The 22,201-nt window shown below is 35.0% G+C and overlaps 1 protein-coding gene across 1 annotated transcript in view; it reads left to right on the top strand.

The window, feature by feature from the left end:
- The window catches only part of Sh3bgrl (SH3 domain binding glutamate rich protein like), a 61,941-nt gene extending 48,155 nt beyond the window's left edge, over positions 1-13,786 (top strand). Inside the window, exons 3-4 of the mRNA XM_063246137.1 lie at positions 2,617-2,697; positions 12,142-13,786. Of these exons, the coding sequence (XP_063102207.1) occupies positions 2,617-2,697; positions 12,142-12,174 (114 nt within the window). The 3' untranslated portion in view covers positions 12,175-13,786. The remainder of the gene's footprint in view (positions 1-2,616; positions 2,698-12,141) is intronic.
- The last annotated feature ends 8,415 nt before the right edge of the window (positions 13,787-22,201 follow it).

Below are 22,201 nucleotides of genomic sequence, written 5' to 3' on the forward strand. Positions count from 1 at the left end.
AAATACATTTTTGTAAAGTGATAATTAATATACTAGTACATGGTAAAATATATTCTGAATTAATGTCACTGGAATGCCTTAGATGGAAGTGATTTTTTTCTGAAAAGTAATTCTTAGAAAAAATGAAAGCTATATCATAGTCTGCTTTGTTTACCCTTATATTTCCAACATCATAAACAGTGCTAGTATATAATATGTACTCAATAAATATTTGTGAAATATGTGAATTAATTAGGCTTAATTATAAAACATGTTTTGTTCACTGAGATTTACAAACTTGTTTGTGTTTCCTAGGGTGGGAGTCAGTGAATGATCATAGAACCTGACTGCAAAGTACTTGAAATAAATGCAACTAGACTGTCCTGTATAGAATTATATATGATCAGATTTAAATCCCGTTGAAGTCTTACTTTCTCTCATACGAATCAAATGACTGACATAAGTTATTTTAATTGTTTTGTGATAATAAAAATGCTTCCCGTTTGACTCCATGATTCTTTTAACTAGAATTCTGAGGTTATTTCTAAGTGTAGAGTGTAAATCTTGCTACGTATGATTTATTTACATTGATTCATTTATCAGTCATATGCTTCAGTACAGAATTGGTATCTAGATCCAGTTTTACTTTTGAATAGTGAATTCAAGTGAAGGAAGAAGACACTTTGGTATTACAAATCTATGCTTTACTTCTATGAGCTTAATTTTGTTAGATTACATGTGTGAGTGAGAATATATGTGTTTCTGTGACTGGCATATTTCCTTAAATTTCAGGTTTATGTTGTCACAACTGATAAGATTGCTTTTCAGGGTTGAATAATATTCCATTGCATATACATACAACATTTTCCTTATACTTAGCTTATTTTTCTTGGCTACTGTGAATAATAATGCTTCAGTGAAAATGGGAGTACAGATTTGTCTTCAATAGTATGATTTCATTTCCTTTGGATATGTACTCAGAAATGAGATTGTTGGGTCATAGAGTAGTTCTATTTTTAATGTTCTAAAGCACTTCTTTCTGTTCTAATGTGTAAATGTATGATGGTTGCCCTGATTTGTATTCCCCCCAATAGCACAAAAGATGTTTTTAAAAGTTTTCCACATCTTTATTAGCACTTGTTATCTTTGTCTTTTTAAGAAAGATTCATTTTTGTATGCCTATTGACCCTCTATGAATAGTGTCTTCTTTGGGAGAATATCTTTCCAAATCTTTTGGTAAAGTTTTTAATTGGTTAAGTCTCATTTTCCTTTTATTTGCATTTTTTTTCAAAAATAGTTTTGCCTATTCCTTTTTCTGTCTTTAACCTGCCAGAATCAGTTTGGTGAAATATAAAAATAAACATTTTATTTAGTGGGTAATTTTCCTGATTTATGTATTTTAAGTTATTCTTACCTCATCGTCTAAAATATGCATAGAGTCCGCATGGCATTTTAAATACAATGTTTTAATTCTTAGCCCATACAGGTAAACTGTAACCAATGCCATAATTAAGATACACCATCATTCAAGAGACTTTTTCACGTACACTCTACTCATACTTACCCCTTAGCAAAAACTGATTGGTTCCCCTCAGTATAAATTTATCTTTTTGAGAAGGTAGTATAAATGGATTAATATAGCATTTAACATTTTGAAATTGGCCTTGTTCATTGAGTTTAATATACTTGATCCATACAAGTTGCTGCATATATTAATAATCTGTTCTTCCAATTCTCAAACATTATAACCTTGCAAATATGTGGCACAGTTTGACTACTGTGCATTGATAAACATTTTATTGGTTCCAGAATTTGGTAATTATGACTCTAACTACTTTAAACATTTGCATTCAGGTTTTTAATGAACACTAATTCTCATTTCTTGAGGGTAAATATCAAGGAGACTGATTACTACATCATAGGGTAAATTATATTTTAAATTTATAAGAAAATGCCCAATGGTTTCCAAATGACTTGTCATTTTATATACTTATACATGAGCACTCCTGATACTCAGTATCCTTTTTAGCTCTTGGTATTGTCAGCTTTTGTTACTTTCTCTTTTTCACTACTGAGTACCCAGGACCTTTAACATGCTGGGCATATGCTGTGCCACTGAGCTATATTCCCAGCCCTCTTGTTTAAATAAATAGTATAAAGATGTGTCCTGTTTTACTTTGCAGTTTTAATTTGCATTTGCTTAATGGCTAATGATGCTGAACACTGTTCATGAATATTTCCCATGCTTGCAACCTGTTTAAATATCTTTGTAGTTATTCCGTCACTTTTATTTGAATTGTCTATTTTTCATCTATTATTGTTTTGTGAGATTTATTTATTCTGAATGCATGTTCTTTGCCATATATGTATTTTGCAAATACTTTTTTCCAACATGTAACTCATTTTTAAAATTTCTTTAACAGAATCCTCCACAAAGGCCATTTCATGGCAGAATAGCATACTTTCTAACCCGAATTAAATGCTGCTATCCAGGGGCCTTGTCTTTAGACTACTTCTGGAATTTTAGTACTATTGAAACTAATCTTTCCATTCTCAGTGAAACAACTTACTTGTCTACCATCATCTTGTCCTATGTTGGTTGCGTATTTCTAACTCTTTTGCCTTCTTTTCATCAAGGACTATGATGCCTTCTTTGAAGCTCGAGAAAATAATGCCGTGTATGCCTTTTTAGGCTTGAAGGCACCACCTGGTTCGAAGGTATGATTCTATTTCCTTGCATTATAGATCACTTTAATCAATAAAATTTCTACCTTTATTAAGTATTCAGATTATATCAAAGGCAGTAGATCATAGCTAAGAATTCTGTTCTACATACACTTAATCTCTACTAGGCTAGACCGATGTGCATAATCACAATAAAGTTATAATGTATATGTGTGGGAAGTAAGTGATAGATGAACTGATTTCTTCATCAAGCAGCCCAACATTGCTGATTTATTACTCTCTATTCATAAATAAGTGATTAGTAGCACTAGAGATTATTATTTCAGTTGTAATACACAGTTCTACATGGGTAACAAGCATCTTAGACTATAGTAATCTGCTTATCAATATTTACTATCTTTGTGTGAGAGCAAATGATAGATTCACTTGTTCAAGTTAACTAAGAACATTTTGAGTTACAAACTGGTCACCAAATTGCTAGTCAAATTTGAAGAATATTTGCTACCAACATGAAATTTCAAGTGTTGATGTTCCCATGGGAGATCAAAAGAAGAAAGCAAGCAAAAATGAAATTTCTTATTTAGTGAAATGTCTTAAAACTATGAATTTAAGTATGCCTTTACCTTTTATAATAGATATTCTCCAGCCAGGAGTGGTGGCACACACCTGTAATCCCAGCACTCAGTAGGATTGCTCTAAGTTGAAGACTAGTCTGAGCTACATAGTGAGTTCAAGTCCAACCTGGACTACATAGCAAGGCATTGTGTATATATATATATATATATATATATATATATATATAAAATAGATCTCCATACAAGCTAACTTCGTGTATGTTTCCTGCTGTATGCTCTTAACATCTGCTTTTATGTTAGATAGATGTCTTGGTTACTTTTCTCTCATTGCTGGAACAAAACACCCAAAACACAAAATTAAGGAAGCAAAGGTTTATTTAGCTTACAGTTTTTGGAGGTTTTAGTCCGTAATCAGCTGTCTGCAAGCCAGGTTAGCGTGGCACTGGGGCAACACTTCAAAACAGCAGCCAGAGAAAAAGTGGGGAGGAAAAGAGTCTTTTCCTCCCTTGTATAGTATACAAGCCACCTACCCCCGTTCCAGGGGGGGTGTGTGGCCCTCACACCTTCTCTGTGTGCTGGTCTTGCACCAGCTCAGGTTATTAGCAAAGTAAGATTCCTTGCTCCCTGCTGAGTTTCTTAGTTAAGCTTCTAGACTTCTCAAGTTTACGCAATGTATCAACCATAGCAATAGACTATTCAAACTCCATCTCCTTCAGTTTTGATACCCTATGGTTTTACTAGATGCAATGTGCTAACATTGTATTTGTGTCACTGTGAAATTATTCTTGGGAAACTTTCTTTTCCCAAGGATAAAATGCTATGTTTTATGTTTTGTATAATTTGACTCATAATAAAAGTTAGTTAAAATACCTTTATTTAAATAAAAAAGCATCTTTATTTAAATAAGATACGATGACAGAAATTGTTACTGCATTTAACACGGATTAAAGGAAATATGAAAGAAATAAGCGAGACACTTATTTTTTGTCACTTATGACTCCCTTTTAGTTAAAATTTGGATTCACTCATTCAACAACAATTTATTAAGTGTCAGGTTTTAATATTTTTTTATTTAAGGAGAAAAAGAAAAAAACAGAAAAAGGGTACAAGTAATACAAAATTTAAAAAATAAACAGCAAGAAATCACTAGTTAATAGATTTCATATTCTCATCTTAGAAATAGTTGTTCAAGTTACAAAACTGAAGCATATAAAGTAGACTTTCAAACAGTGAGAGTGCAAACAGTTTTGTTCAATGATCCAAAAAACACTCAGTAATATGGTTATCTATCTTATACACTTAAACATATATGCAGTTATAACCTATAGAGCACTTTCTTTTCTTTTCTTTTGTACAATGAAAATTACACATTTTGGGTTTTATTACTCCCACATTTCTTATTACTTTTTTTGAAGAGAGTAAAACCAAATGAGACATATAAGAACAGAGTCAGTCAAATCAAAAGGATGGACATAATAGATAATGTAAAAACAAAATATAAGTTGATCAACAATGGTTACCATATTGCCTCTTGCTATTTTAAGAAGAATTGCCAGTTATAATAAAATTTAACTAAGCAGTAAAGAATAAAACCAAAGCGTTGGAGACATTACAGGACTTTAAAAGAAAATAATAGTCAACTGGAATGGGCGTCATAATGAATCTTATTGTCTTCAGAGTTTTGCCTGTACTTTCGAACTTGGTATTATCAAGCAAAGCAGAATAGAGGAAAATCAGTCAAAACAAGATGGTGAGGGCAATACAGGATTTCAAATCAAGTTAGTAGGAAATCAAAGTAGGTTACTATAATGTATCCTGCTATTTTTTATTTATTTTTCCCTTAATTAAAAAGATAAAGAGAGAAAAGTAAATAATTAAAAAAAGGGAATTGAGATAAAAGAGGGCATAACAACAGAACAGTGCAGGTCAAAACATAGCCATTTAAGCAAAATAGTGTTTCACCACAGGATATCCTGACATAAAAATAGTTACCATAATGTCTCTTTCCTTTAAATCTTTGAGTATAACTTCGTATACTGTAGCACCAAACATATCAAGACACTATAAAACCATTCAAGAGAATGACATTATTACAGAGTATTCAGAACCAGCTAACAGAAAATGAACAATGGTTTCTGTATTATCTCCTTGTCTATAAAAGTTTTTGCTTATATTATGATATATAATAAAATCCAGTAAGATACAACCTTTTAAGACCGATGGAGACAGAAGAATACAAGTTTGATGGGACTTCAAAGCAAGATGATACTAAATTAACACTAGCTATTATGATGTTTTGTTTTCTCCAAAATAGCTGTTCCTACCATCCGATCTTCTCTGCCTCATTCCTGTTGAGCTCTTTTTCTGTCGTTTGTGGTCAGTTTGTCTTCTTCATTTCGTTTTCTGCTCCATTCATTGTGGCCTCTCTGCCACTATTTCTGGAATCTTGGTATTTTCCTTTTTTAGAATATCCTGCAGTATTCTCTGTAGAGTTGAATTGGTGGTTGCAAATTCCCCTAGTTCCTCTTTATCCTGGAAGCATCTTGTATTCCCATCAATTTCTAGGGACAGTTGTGCAGGATATATCAATCTTGGCTGGAGGTTATTACCTTTCAAAGCTTGAATTATTCTGTTCTTATATTGGATTTTTGGAATTTTGATTATTATATGCCTGTGTGTAGCTCTGTTTGGGTTGTAGGTAGCTGGAGTCCTGTATGCTTCATATATCTGAGTATCTTTACCATTTGCTAAATTAGGGAAATTCTCTTGGATTATTTCTGTGAATAGCTTTTGTAGTTCATTTGTTTGTGTCCCCACTTCTTTTATGTTCTTAATTCTTAAGTTATAGACCCTCTTATCATCTTCTATCCTTTGTATTTGTGCTGTTTTTTTTTTGTTATTTTAAGAAGTTTTTCATTTCATGTTCCCATATTATAAATCTGCCCTCCAGTGCAGATAATCTATCCTTAATTTCTTTCAAGCTGTTATGCAAGTTTTTGATAGAGTTTTTAGTTTCCTGGTAATCTCTTTGAACCTTCTTCATGTATTTTATGTTTACCCTGTTTTCTCCATCAAACAATTCTCCCCTTTTTTTCTGTTCTTCCATTCCACCAGAGTTTTTTCTTGGGTGGTGCTTAGCATTTCTCTAACTATTCTGCTTATGTCTTGCTTCAGGTCATTAATAACTTCATTCCTGAACTCGTCTATGAGGCTCTGGAGACAGCGCTTTATGTCTATTGGTGCCATGTCTGTTACTGCGTGTTTCTTAGGATTGGGGGCCAAGGACCCTTTCTTGTTGCTCCCTCTTCCCATATTCTTTGTTCCTTATATACAAGCATATATAGGAGGCCCAGCTTCCTTCCCTGTTGGCCACAGTCTGTTTGAATTGCGCCGGCTAGGTGTTCCCACCCCCTGCAGCTCACCAGGGAGCGGGCACCCCCTCCAGGTCAACCTACTAAAAGCTTCACCACTAGGGTGCATCCCCAGGCTGCTGGGACCTGGGTTGGGCTAGCCTACTGGGTTTCAGCCAGCAGCATCACGCAGGCCAGGCACTCCCCACCAATCCCGCTTGAGAGGGGGATATGTGACTGAAGTCACTGCAACAGCTCATTCCGGGTAGTCTGCCTGGTCCAAGTATGTCCTCCACTGAAGCCTCCTTCTATGGAAGGGTCCCAGTCCGCTCACTCACCGCAGGTCGATGCAGGGCACCCGGCCAGTCCCGCTCCCAACTCCATTCAATGCTTCCCACTCTCAGAGCTTTCACGCCTCGCTCCCCACCTTGCCGACCAGGATGCAACAGTGGCTGCAGGAAATTCAAATTGAAGCTTCCAGTGGCGCCGGGTCCAGCTTCCACGCTAAGATCTTAATCTGTTCCTGCTGTATCACCCGGATTGCGTTTCCAGTTGGTTTCTCTTAATTTAGTTCATTCCTGGGTCGGCAAAGAATATCCCCCTTGTCTAGGATTTCCTGCCCAGCACCTTCCTGGATTTTAAGTGTGGTTTCTCAGAGAGCCTCTGAAGCTGTTGCTATCTATCTGCCATGTTCTCCTGGAAGTCTCCAGGTTTTAATATTAATGGTGGGGTAAATACACAGCTTGCAGTATATTCCTTACATTCATAGTGTTTATAACCTTGTGAAGATGTGTATGCAAATATTTAACAAATACAGCTATAAATAATGCTAATTTAAGACATACTGTAGTAAGTTTTATAAGATAGTGTAAATAAAGACCTGTAGGAGTTCAGAAGAGCTAGTCATAAATTCCTACTAAAGAGATTGTGAAGTTTCACAGATTAATGTCATTTGAGCTGTTGGAGATTCCTAAATAATGAAGTGACATGAAGGCATGTTTCACAGAGACAGCGACAGAAACTATTGCCTTGGAGTATAGCTCTACATGATGATATATTCAAGGTACAGAGTGTAATACAATGTGACTTTGAAACTGGAGATATTAATAGAAAAGGTGAAATTAGCTAGCTATGTGAGAGCCAGATTATGATTTTTCTGGGTAGTTTTAACTTTAGCCTACAGGCATACAAAAGCCATGATGGGGAATAGGGAAATACAACAATATATTTATTTAAGTATTTTATTTTTTTATTTTTTTTTCTTTTTCGTTTTTATCGGTACCAGGGATCGAACTCACGACTGCCTGCTTTCAAGGCAGGCGCTTATGCCGCTGAGCTAAATCCCCAGCCCCTATTTAAGTATTTTAAATTGTGGTTTAATCCAAAAGAACAGTGGATATTATGAAGGACTGGATAAAGAGGAGCTGATAGATACAGCTAACTAGACAGGTCTGGAAATGGCAATGGATAGGAAGAATGGATTGATAATAGGAGAAACTTTTTTTGTGCAGGGGACTGAACTCTTGACCTTATGCTTGCCAACCAGGTGCTTAGGCCATGGAGCTAAATCCTCAGGCCTAGGAGAGACTTTGAAGCTTAATGTTTAATATGGTTTTTCTAAAACTAACAGGAACAAATTTGATGTCAGATATTATTAATTGTTCAGCTCAATTTTCAGTTTTCCCCCTTTAATGGGACAGTAAGCTAACAAAAAGAACTAACTGAATGGAGTGCATCAAATAAGAAATACAACTATGTAATTCACATTGAAAAACTATGCTGATGATAAAAGAAATGTGATAAACTGGAATCCAATTTTCATCTGTAAATTAATAGAAGTAAAACAAAGTAATGCTTGGTGCTCAGAGGAGTACTCTGAAACATGCATGAATATAGTCCTGGGGGTAGTATAAATTAGTAGTCTATCTTGGAAGCAGAAGAACTATCAAGAATTTCAAAAATATTTATACTTTTTCATCCACTAATTTCATATTTGGTACTATATTTTAATGAAAGTATCCTACATATGAAAAAAGCCTTATCAACAAAAACATAAATAAAATGTAATTTATAAGCCTAAATAATAAATAAGTTAAAGTTAAGTCCTTAATAGAAATGTCAACTAAATAAAATCGCCAACTAAATGAATTTAATAGGCAAAATAATGCATCAAAGCATTATGCATATTGTGGACTTTGGAAAGAATTAAATGTCTAATGCTATGCTCAACACAAAGTGGTTTATCTACTCAATGAATTCATAGTATCATAGAATGATACATCACCGTAAACTCCCTTTATCAATGGTCTTACTTTATAGCTTCTGTCACCTGTGCTTAGCTATGCTCTTATAATGTTACTCTAAAATTTCAGAATTAATATTTTAAATTGCCATTTTGAGTTGTACAATAAATTATCTCACCATCTCCTACTATCCTGTCCTGGACATGAGTCATTGTTTTGTTTAGCTAGTCTATTCTGGATATACTAACTGAATCATGGCAGTAGAAAGAGATGAACTACATTTACATAATTTTGTTAGTGTATTTTCATTATTGTTTAATCATTAGTTATTGTTGTTAATCTTTATATAGGATGTTGTACTATCTGTACTTTCAGGCATTCACTAGGAATATACACTCTGGCTAAGAAACAACTAGTGTAGTTTGTGAAAGAAGATATTAAATAGAGTTACAAAACTGTTCCTACATACAGTTTTCTAATTATATTTAAAATTCATTCACAAAACAAAAAGGAGTCTGAAAGGAACCATGGCCAATATACATGTTCTCCCATTCATTTTCCAAATTGCAATGTATAGTCATTACATTTAAATGAATAAAAAACCCAAACCACAGGAGAGCTTGATATTTATTTATTTATTTATTTAGGGATCAGGCATGGGACTCATGAACACGTGCTTTCCAGACAGGCACTTATGCCACTGAGCTAACTCCCTGGTTAGGCTAAGATTGATATTTAAAAGCAAATATTTCCATAAATTAAAGACTGTGGAAGTCAAATAATTTTTATAACTTTTAAAAAGATATAAAATTATTTATTGCTCTATTTTAGCAATGAAAATATAGTATGTTCAGTGCTATAGTGAGGGAACAATGACCACTGGTTAGAGAATCGTTTTCATTAACTTCATTGGAAGTCTGCCTCTTCTGTAAGATTTAATGGAATCCACCAAATTCATTTTATTCACATTGTACCTCTAGGTTTTGTTTTAATTACTAGACAAAAACAGAGGACAGAGTGAGTGAGAAGGAAGAAGATTAAGGAATGCAATTTGTGGCCAATGCACTGAGTCACACACTTCACATCTCATTCTTGTATCATCTCTATTAGCTAAACACCATTATTGCATTTCTACAGAGGAGGAAACTGATACTCAGATTTCTTAAGTCATTTGCCCAGTGATATTCAGTTGTAGAGCTAGAATTTGAGACCAGGATTACATGACTCAAAACCATTGGATATATTGAATAATTTTTACAATAGGAGAAGAGGAAAGCAAACTTCCTATTGTTGTTTCTAAAATCCTCTGATTGATTAGATGACCCATGGTGCTATAAATATTGACTGCTTACTTTCAAGAAATATTAAAGGTTAAGATTTATTTAAATACTTAATAAAATAATTAGTAAGGTAAATAATTTATTTAAATATGAATTCTAAAGACATTACAAAGCATTGTTTTGTATGTTTGTAGTAATAATCTCTTTTATTTGGAAGGATAACTGAAAGCTATTTAATTTATAATAAACTATAGTAAAAATATTTTAGGTGTGACTTAGAGATCTAGTCTGCTTTGAAAATATGAATACTCAGGAGTGCATGCTCATAGAAACAAAGATTTTGCATTAGTGCTTATTGTTATTACTGTACAACTGCTTCTCAATTATATAGGTTAAGCATTTTGTGAGTTTTAGCATAAAATATGTTTTACTGTGTGGGAATTGTTGAAGGTATATACCTTTTTCATAAAATTATGTAACGTAGGAGCAAGATGAATTTATGTTCATAGCCACATTTGTGTCAGAAACATTAAAAAATTTAGAAATGTTCTCTCTCCCTTCTTCCTACCCCTCCTCCTTCTCTCCGTTATTTTTTCCTTCTTTCCTATAAACATTTTAGAAAGTTGTAATGCATTTTATCTGTTCTATTAAGGATATATGAACAATGAAGTATTATCTGTATGAGCTAAGCATCATTAAGAATATATGAACAATGAAGTGTTCTCTTTTTTCTTCCTTTTCTTTTTTTCTTTCTTTCTTTCTCTTTCTCTCTCTCTTTTCTTTCTTTCTTTCTTTCTTTCTTTCTTTCTTTCTTTCTTTCTTTCTCTTTCTTTTGAATCTACTATTTTAGGCTAATTTTAGAATACTCAGCTGATTTTGACTCTTTGTAAGATTGTCACAACTCAACTACTGACTGGTATTTCCCATGTTAATACCTGAAATATTTGATTTCTACAATTTAAGTCTTGTGTTTCTTTAACCAGGTCACTTTTATGACATATCTTTAATTCATAAAACTTATGTTTGAAGATTATTTTGTGTAAAGAATTATGTTGTGAGCCAAAACAGATATGTAGTTCAGAATTCCTATGCTACATTACTCACTGTCCGAAGCAAAAAAGACAACCTAATTTATTTTCCTGCCTACTGTCATGCTACATAAAAACCACAGTATTTTAATGAATAACACATTGTCTAACTTAAAGTTAATGAAATTCAGTTAACTATAAACATTAGGTAACATTATAGACTCTCAGTTTTCTTGTAAAATATCACCTGAGAGAGAAACAAGCTGACTATTTAAAATACCAATTTTACACTCTAAGGCACCTAGCTTTATGGAATAATTTTAAATCATTAGTAATGATTAGACAATCTTTGATTATGTACTGGCTTTCCTGGCAATGAGATACAATATCTGATATCCACAATTTAAATTAAGATAGGTTTAATTTACCTTAGGGTTTCAAAATTCAGTGCATGATCAGCTGGTTTCAAGGCAGAAACATTATGGAAGAAGGGTGTGGTAGAGAAAGGATGCTCATGAGAGTTCATGGGACTAGAGAAGTAGAACGGGGGCAGTAGCACAGAGAAAATGGAGAAAGGCCATATTAGTACCCAAGATCATGCCTCCACGATCCACTCACAAACACCAGGGGGTTTACTAGTGTACTAGGTGTTTCTTTATCCAATAAAGTTGACTTACAATGGTTTCTATATTATGAATTTTCTATTAAAAACTTTAAGCAGTCTTTTCTAGATTTAATCACTCCTCTTTTGAACATTTCTCAGGAGGTTGTTCTTATGTAGTCTAAATACAATAATCTATGGGGCTGGGGATTTAGCTCAGCGTCATAAGCACCTGCCTTGCAAACAAGCGGTTGTGAGCTCGATCCCCAGTACTTATTAAGAAAAAAATATATATATATTTATATATGTATATATATATATATATATATATATATATATATATATATATATCTACTTTGCAATACTTACATTTAACATTTGTTTATTTGTTTGTTTTCAGGAAGCAGAAGCCCAGGAAAAGCAGCAAGCATGAAGGTTAAGCTCTCTGCATTATACATTCTGCCTTAAACATCTTGAAAAATAACTCCCTTTTGCTTTTATACAATGTTTCTCAAATAGCAAAATTATCTTGGTTTCAAAAGAAATTGCTTGAAGTTAAGATAGTCAAGTAGTGTTTTCATGTACAATAAAATGAATGCATAATTAAAATATGAGCATTATGTTGATAATAGCAAATTATGATAAAATTTTAAATAAATATCATGAGATAGTATTACGTGCCAAGACATTTTTTGTACTTTAATGATTTTTTACAAAGAAAACACCTTTTTTGATATTGTTGCAACTTAAATCTATCTGCAGCTCACCAGTAAGAAATTGAGTCTCCATCTCTTGTTCTCAAATTGCTTCATTAGTTTCAATGTATAACAATGTGTATGTTTTTGAACTGAAGTTATCATCAAAAAGTACATGGTTCTGATATGTGAAACATTGTCATTTTATGTGGTAATTATAACATTCCCATTCTTTTGTAGAAGGAACTGCTGTGTTCTGATCTACAAGCTTTCAAGGATTCTTAATGTAGCCTTTCATGCAACATTATGTGATTGAATTCATGACACCCCCGTCAAAACAATACATACATTCAATTGAAAAATTCCTTATTTTACTGCGTTCTCATCAAGTAATGTTTCTGGGTTGCTTATTTCAGTGAAATATGCGTGTTTGTCATGGAATTGGGACAGCACGTAAGCTTAAAAGGGCATCCTCTTAAAAGAAGCTCAGATTTTAATTAACTATTAAAAAGTATATTGGAATTTATTGGCCAAGATTTATTTCCACAGATTTTTGCTAAAATAAATTTTAGTGATTTTCCCCTTTGTAAGAAAGGATGTGATTATGAATGCTACTGTCTCTTGATACTGGACCTTTTCGTTACAGTTCAGTCATAAATTGTTTGAATAAGTTAATACAGAGATAATATTTTCTATGCCCCTGTTACATGAAAAAGTACAAATATCAAGCAAAAGAGATGCGTTATTCAGTATTGTATTGTTGTGAGAAAAATATCTGAGAAACAATTTTACAGAAGAAAAGATTCCATTTGGCTCATGATTTTGGAGGTCCATGTAGCTTGGCCTGCAGAGACCAGAGCATTAACATGCTGGGGTGAACACAGTAGAGCAAAGGTGCTCACTTCATAGTGGTGTGGAGACAAAGACAGAAAACTCATTTTTGAAACAAAGCTCCTTCCCCCAAACACATTCCAAAATGTGTTCATCAATAGATTAATGTAAGTTAATTTGTTGATGAGGTTAGAACCCCTGTTACCCAATCATTCTCAAAGGTTCACCTTCACCTACGGTGGCAATAGTGACCAAACCTTCAACATACAAACTTTTGAGGGACACTGCAGATACAAATCATAACAAAGAATATTTATAAAAATATTATTAAATACTTTCAGATTCAGAAAAAAATTTTCCTATTTTAGTTCCATACTAATTATCTCAAAAACTAACACCTTCTTTATCCTATTTCTTGTTTGCCAGTCTATACTCTATAAAAATCCACATATAATGTAAGCTTTGTTTATTGATAATCAAATAATGTGATGCTTAAAATAAACTCAATACTTTCAGAAACATATGTGTTCCTGGAATTTGTTAATGTAATAACAGTTTTAGATGAGCAGTGTGATTTTTAGAGCATTTGATGTCCTGAAGTTTGGGATATACACTGGAGTCAAACAAACTATTATATATTTTATTTACAAAACTATGCCCTAGAGAACTTTGTAGAAAACAGAAACACTAATCTGTTACAAAACAAATTAGGCAAAAATCCTGAAGACATTGCAGTAGGTAGAGAATTCATGAATCAAACCACACGGGAAATACTTTCCAGAATCAATAATTGGGATCACATCTTATTAGAAAGTTTCTGCATGTCAAAAGAAATCTCCAGCATAGTGAAAAGAAAACCCAAAAACTGGGAAAAAATCTTAGTGAACTGTCCCTCAGACAAAGGACTTCTGTCTAAAACATATAAAGAATTAAAAAAAAAATCAGACCCTGGAAATTCAAAGACCCAGTCAAAAATGAGCATCTGAGATGAATACACAATTCTCAGATGAAGAAATACAAATGGCAAATAAATACATGAAAAAAATGTTCATCATCATTACTCATTAGGAGAAATGCAAATTAAAACAACACTGAGATTCCATTTCACTCCAGAAAGAATAACCAGAATCAAGAAAACTAGCAACAACAAATGCTGGAGAAGCTGTGGGGAAAAAGGAACTCTCCTGTACTGTTGGTGGGAGTGTAGACTGGTGCAATCACTATGGCAATCAGTCTGGAGACTCCTCAAAAACCTGGGAATGGAAGTCCCATTAGACCCAGCTATTCTGCTTCTCAGCATATTCCCAGAAGAACCGAAAACATCATACCAGAGACATATACCAGTGCACCCATGTTTATAGCAGCACAATTTGTAATAGCCAGATCTTGGAAACAACCAAAGTGTCTGTCAACTGAGGAATAGATAAAAAAAGCTGTGGTATTTTTATACAATGGAGTACTACTCAGCTATAAAGAATGATCACGTTGAGACATTTATAAATAAATGGGCGCAGCTTGAGACCCTACTCATAAGTGAAATAAGTCAAACTCACATGTATAAATATATAGTTTCCCTTGTGTAAGAAATGGTAAGAGTATATAAAAGTTTATGGTAATCATTATTCCTCATTACATTGCTTTGAAGACTTACAATGTTTCCATTCATTAGTTAGAATGGTTTTATCCTGGTTTATTTGACTTTATTGTCTGTAGTAGTATGAACAGCTATTTTGAAGAAAACAAGACATTATAATAGCCACTGCTGATTTAATATCATCATACTCTGAAGTCCTACTATGCTTTTGTTCTTCTGTTGCCATTGGTTCTATCATATTATATCTTACTGGATTTTATTATGTGTGATAGTATAAACAAATTTTATAAGGAAAATGATATAATATAGTAGCTATTGTTCATTCTCTGTTATTTGGTTCTTAATGCCCTGTAATGATTTTATTCTCTTGAATGGTTTTATATTGTTTTGTTATGTTTGATATGATCATATATGAAGTTATACACAACTATTTCAAAGAAAGAGACATTATGGTAGTTACTGTTAATTATGGGTTGTCTTGTGGTAAAATGCTGTGTTGCTTGCATTTTTCTGATCTGATCTGCTGTGTTATTTCCTCTTTTGTCTTAATCTCTTTAAAATAAAAAAAGAAAAAACAGATTAATTGATAATAGAGTCTGGAAAATGCTGAAAAATATTAGAATTTTCTCCCAAGCTTTATTAAATGTTTCAGATGGTACATTTGGTATCCTATATGGATGGACATTTTTAATTTTATTTTTGTGTCAAGTAATTTTACATTATCAAAAATTGATGCATTGGGAATGTTTTTATCTACTAAGTGTAACCTTAAGTTAATATCTGTAGTTAAAGTAAGATTTGATTGAGCCTTCTTCAGTTGAAATATTTTAGCCTGTAACCATATACATGATTTGAAAATACATTCTTCCATTATATGACTTGTATATTCATTCTTTAGAAGATATTCTTTGAAGTACACAGTTGTTAATTTTGAAAGTCACATTATGTATTTCTTTTATTGATTATGCTTTTACTGTAACATAGGAAAATGCTTAATTCAAGGTAATTAAGATTTACTCCTAGTTTTCCCTAATAGTTTAGCTTGTATACATGCATATACATGGACACATGTATATACAGACACACAGATATATGTATGTGTATATGATCTTCTTTGAGTCTCCGCATAAGATATAAGGTAGGGATTCAAGCACATCATTTTTTAGTACATGTTTGCAATGCATACAGTTTACCGTCACCTTGGGGAGAAGCATGTACTTGCTACAGCTCGTTTCTTTTTAAACCCCATTCCCTTCTGCCTCACACCTTTCTTCAATTCCCCTTTCCGAATTTTCATTCTTGTTGATATTATTAGTCTTAGCACATATTTATGACATGGAATATCTACATTAAATTAAAATTATGAAGTTCTTGTATATGTCCTAAATTTATCGTACTTACTTCTCCTTAAATTCCCATCAATTCTCCCCCTTGTTCCCTTTTCCATTTGCAAGACATCCAGTCCTTTATTTCCTACACATTTTTAAAATTGTCTTTGTACTTTGCCTTACTCAAATGTAGGATACTGTATGGTATTTAAGTTGATGTGTCTGGGCTATTTCCTAAATATGCTTTTCAGGTACATTGATTTTCCTATAAATGACTCAAGTTTTTTTTTTTTTTTCCTTTATAGTTGAGTAGTGCTTCGTTATATATAAATACTGCATTTTCTTTCTCCAATCTTGTTAACTGGTATATAGACTGCTTCCAGGATTTAGCTGTTAGGACTTGTGCTGCTGTAAACATTGGTGTATGCATGTATCACTATAGTATGAAGTCTTAAGCTCTTTGGAAAAGATAGCTAGCAGGGGGATAACTGGGTTATATGGAATTTGTAAATGTTCTTTGAGAAATCTCTATACAGATTTCCATAACAGTTGTAATAGTGTATAGTCTCACCAAACAATGTAGAAAGTTTCTTTTTCTACCACGAGTTTGCCAGCATTTATTATTTTGTTTTTATTTCTTGATTGCCATTCTTTCTGGTGTAAGATGAAATCTTACTGTTATTTTATTTTGCATTTTTCAAATGACCAGAGCTGGCAAGCATTTTTTGTTTTTATTTTGCTTTGCTTTTCCACATATTTGTTGGCTATTTGAAACTGTTGCTCTGGGAAGTGTCTGCTCATTTCACATGCCCATTTCTTGACTGTTTCCTTTATTTTTAGTATTCTGCTATTTTGAGTTATTTATATATTCTAGATATTAGCCCTCTGTGGAATGGTTAATAATTTTTAAAATTTGATAGATTATTTCTTTGTCTAATTGATTCTTTTGCTGTAAAGAAGCTTTTCAATTTGATATGACCTCATTTATTGATTCTTGCTGTTATTTCTGATAGAACTGTGGAGGGGAGAAAGGGGAGGAGGACTGGCAGTGGCTGAAAAGATAAGAAGTATAAAATATAAGTAACCTTTATTTTGGGAATGCGGGGAGAAACACCCCTGACCCCCTGGGGTATGGCATCTCCACCCCAGGCTGGCGATCTCTCCGGGGAACACGTGGAGTGAGGCACATAAGTAGCCTCGGCCTGGGGTGGAACCTAAAGGGGCATTTTAGGGATGCTCAGGTAGCCCATTGGTCTTAGTTTGGTGCCAGAGGTAATTCCTAAGGGTGGGGGGAGATAGGAGCTCCTTGGCTTTACCGGCTACAGTGTCCGGCCTGGGCTAGCAACCCTTTCATATCTCGTCTTATGATTATTATGAAAAGGGGCAAAGATTTCTCTGTTTAACTACTTCCTGCTGGCTGAGGGCACTGTACTAGGGTCTAGGGGAGTCAATGGGATGATGGTTGATGTCTAGGTAGAAGCTGGTGCCAGGAGTTTTAACCAGGACAACTTCACTGGTGAATGGATGTATGTTAGACTGAAAAAACAAAGAGACAAGATGTTATGAGGAGACATGGCACTGTCATGTTTAAGGACCCAAGTGAGGTAGAGGGAAAGGTATCTTTGATTTAGACATGTTATTCTATTAGGATGACATTGAGGTAGGAACATTTTTATGGCAAGGCAGAATTCTGAAAAAATTAAATGTGGGATTAGGAGGAGTGAAGTTATGAGAGGTGCTTATTCTCCCATATGAAAGCATAAAAGTTAAAAGGCAGGTAGGTAAGGCTTGTCTCTGGTATATATGACGTTGGAGTCTGTATGCAATCCTGTTAAAGAGTCCTGCTATAAAAATGATCATTAATAGAATGTAAGAAATTAAGAACCAAAGTGGATAACAAAACATGAAAACCTGTGAGTCGTAAGGCAGAGATGAGTATCAAAAGGATGGTTAGATATAGGGCCTGAGTGATGTGAAACCAGGATGGCAGTTTAAAAGGGAATAGAAGCATTTTTAAAAAATTTTATTTAAGGAGAAAAGAAAAAAACAGTGAAAGTGTACAAGTTATACAGATTTACAGAAAAAAAAATGAACAGTAGGAAATCACTAGTTAATGGATTACATATTGCCATCTTAGAAATAATTGTTCAAGTCACAAAATTAAAGCTTGTAGAGTGGACATTCCAACAATGATACTGCAAACAGTTCTGTTCAATGATCCAATAAAACTCTGTGATATCATTTTCTATCATATACACTTAAATATACATGCAGTTATATAGTTTAGAGCACTTTCTTTTCCTCTCTTTTGTACAATGACTATTACACATTTTGGGTTTCATTGCTCCCACGGTTCTTATTGCTTTTTTGGAAGAGAGTAAAGCCAAATGTGACATAACAGAACAGAATCGGTCAAGTCAAAAGGGTGGACATAATAGATAATGTAAAAACATAATACAAGGTGGTCAACAATGGTTACCATAATGCCTCCCGCTATCTCTAATAGAATTGCCTATATCATTAGTTATAATATAATTGAACAAAACAGTAAAGAACAAAACTGACAAAACCAAAACATTGGAGACATTGTAGGTCTTCAGAAGTAGATAAAAGTCAATGAGAATGGGTGTTATAATGAATCTCATTATCTTCACAGCTGATGCCTAAACTTTCGAACCTGATACTATCCAGCAAAACAGAATAGGGGAACATCAGTCAAGAACAAGATGGTGAGAGTAATACAGGGCTTCAAATCGAGATAATAGAAAGTCAAAGTGGGTTACTATAATATATCCTGCTATTTTTTCCCTTTAATTAAACAGATAAAAATAAAAAAGTAAATAATGGAGTGGAGATTGAGATAAAAGAGGGCATAACAGCGAAAAAGCACAGATCAAGACATAACCATTTAAGCAGAATAGTGTTTCACCACCAGATAATCCCGACCCAAAAGTAGTTACCATATTGACTCTTTCCTTGAAATCCTTGAGTACAACTTTGTATACTGTAGCATTAAGTATATCAAAACAATGTAAAACCATTTAAGAGAATGACAGCATTAGAGTATTTAGAATCGACTAACAGAAAATGAACAATGGTTTCTGTATAATCTCCTTGTCTTTAAAAGGTTTTTGCTTATACTATCATACATAATAAGATCCAATAAGATACAATCTATTTAGACCATTGGAGACAGAAGAACAAAAGCTAGATGAGACTTCAAAACAAGATGATACTAAATCAGTATTACCTATTAAGATGTCATTTTCTCCAAAATAGCTATTCCCATCATCCAATCTTCTCTGTCTCATTTCTGTTGAGCTCTTTTTCTGTCAGTAGCTGTCAGTTTTTCTTCTTCATTTTGTTCTCTGCTCCATTCGTTGTGGCCTCCCCGCCACTATTTCTGGGTTCTTTGTATTTTTCTTTTTTTTTAGAATATCCTGCAATACTTTCTGTAGAGTTGAACTGGTGGTTGCAAATTCCCCCAGTTCCTCTTTATCCTGGCAGCACCTTGTTTTCCCATCAATTTCCAGGGACAGTTGTGCAGGATATCTCAATCTTGGCTGGAGATTATTATCATTCAAAGCTTAAATTATTTCCCCCCACACTCTTCATGATTTGATGGTTTGTGCAGAGAAATCTGCTGTAATTCTGATGGGTGTTCCCTTGTAAGTGGTCTGTTTCTTGTCTCTGACAGCTTTTAATATTCTGTTCTTACATTGAATTTCTGGAATTTTTATTATTATATGCCTGGGTGTTTCTCTGTTTGGGTTGTAGGTACCTGGGGTCCTGTATGCCTCATACATCTGAGTATCTTTACCTTTTGCTAAATTAGGAAAATTCTCCTGGATTATTTCTGTGAGTAGCTTTTGTAGTTCACTTGTTTGTGTCCCTACTTCTTCTTTTACGTTCTTAATCCTTAAGTTATGGATCCTCTTATCATCTTCTTGTCTTTGTATTATTGCTGTTTGTTTCTTTGCTATTTTTAAGAAGTTTTTCATTTCATTCTCCCATATTACAAGTCTTCCCTCCAGTTCAGATAGTCTGTCCTTAGTTTCTTTCAAGTTGTTATACCAGTCTTGGATAGACTTCTTAGTTTCTTGGTAGTCCCTTTGAACCTGCTTCACGTATTCTATGCTTTCTCTGTTTTCTCCATCAAACAATTCTCCCCTCTTTTTCTGTTCTTCCATTCCACCATCTATTTTTTCCTGGGTGGTGCTTAGCATTTCTCTAACTATTCTGCATACTTCTAGCTTCAGGTCATTGATAACTTCATTCCTGAATTGGTCTATGAGGCTCTCTATATGGTGCTTTATGTCTATTGGTGCGGTGTCCGCTATTGCCTGTTTCTCAGAATTGGGGGCTGAGGAGCCTTTCTTGTTGCTGCCTCTTCCCATACTCTCAGTTCCTTATATATGCAAGCTTACATAGGAGACCCAGCTTCTCTCCCTGTCAGCCACAGCCTGATCGAATTGCTCCGGTTAGGTGTTCCCACCCACCGCAGTACACCAGGAAGTTGCAGATCAGGCAGCCTACGCGGGGCCAGCCCCTCCTGGCCACCGTCAGGCTCTGGGATCTGGGTTGGGCCAGCCTACCGGGTCCACCAGCAGTGTCACGCTGGCCAGGCACTTTTCACCAATCCCATCCGAGAGGGAGATATGTGGCTGGAGTCGCCACCACGCCCTGCTCCCTCAGGACTGCCCGGGCCCAGAAAGTCCTCTGCTGGAGTCAAACTGTGGTAGAGTGTCAGTTTCTCTCACTCACCTCACCACAATTCAGTGTACGCCTCCCTGCCCATCCTGTTTTCGACTCCGTTCGCAGACTCCCATTCTCAGAGCTTCCACGTGTCTCTCTCCTTGCCAAGCCGATGTAGAGGCAGCCAGCCACCACGCAGCGGGAAACCCAAATCGCAGCTTCCAATGGCGCAGGGTCTAGCCTCCACAGCGAGGCTTTTCTGTTCCTGTTTTAGCGCCAGGACTGCATTCCAAGTTGGTTTCTCTCAGCCCAGTTCGTTCCTGAGTCAGCAGAGCATATCTCCACTGACTTATGTCTCCTTAGTCTACACCATTCCTGACTTCTGAACCAAGCCTTTCAGAGAGCCTCCATATTATCTGCTATCTGTCCGCCATGTTCTCCCGGAAGTCCGGGAATAGAAGCATTTTAAGATTTAGGACTGGGACCTGTATAAAATAGGCCCTGGTTGTAACTGGCATAGGTTGACCTTTAATACTCCATGAGACATTGAGGATTTATTAGCCTGAAAACTCAGTAAGAACTCTGTATATGTGGCCTCTTATGTCCACAAATATAGAGAATGTCTTACCTTGAGAGTGTTAATGTGACTTGGACTCTGAGACAGACACCCACCAAGGCGATTGGTCCCTGTGACCTGTGAGGGCTAGAAGTTAGGATGGCCCTGCCACTGATTGGTGGTTAGGATAGCCCCACAGTCCTGGAGTAAGCTCCCAAAGAATGCCAGGATGGGACATTTTGTCTGATGTCTTCTGCTGCATTTGAGTGTGGCCCATGGCGGGGGGGGGGCAGGTAGCTTTACCTTGTGTAGATTTGTCTGTCTCAGAACTGTAAGTGTTATTTAAAATATGAAAAACCATATCAAGGTCTCTGTGGAGCTTGAAGGTCAAGTTTTGCCTTGTTGCTTGAGATCTGGACTATAGTAAAAGTTATCTGTAGAATTAAGTAAGTATGTAGGAGCTTAATATAAAAAATAGCCTCTCTTGAGTGGAACTGAATTGTAAAAAAAATAAAATGTTTGAGCAGAGCCGCGAGACTTTGGAAACGCGCAGTGCTTAAGGCAGTTGGAAACTCTGAGATAGATTGCGCCTGTAGGGAGAAAGCAGAGTTGTGCATGGGGAGGGGTGAGTGCCACCATACAGCGCGCAGGGGTGGGCTGACATGGAACAAGCAGAGTGGGTGGGGCGAACGCTGGGACATAGCGTGTAGGGGCAGGCAGAGATCCCACCTAGAAGCTGCTATGATGGCGCTAAGACGGCA

Source organism: Cavia porcellus, unplaced genomic scaffold (genome assembly GCF_034190915.1).
Source record: "Cavia porcellus strain 051 isolate PalLab524CR breed Dunkin Hartley unplaced genomic scaffold, mCavPor4.1 scaffold_3, whole genome shotgun sequence".
Lineage (NCBI taxonomy): Eukaryota > Metazoa > Chordata > Mammalia > Rodentia > Caviidae > Cavia > Cavia porcellus.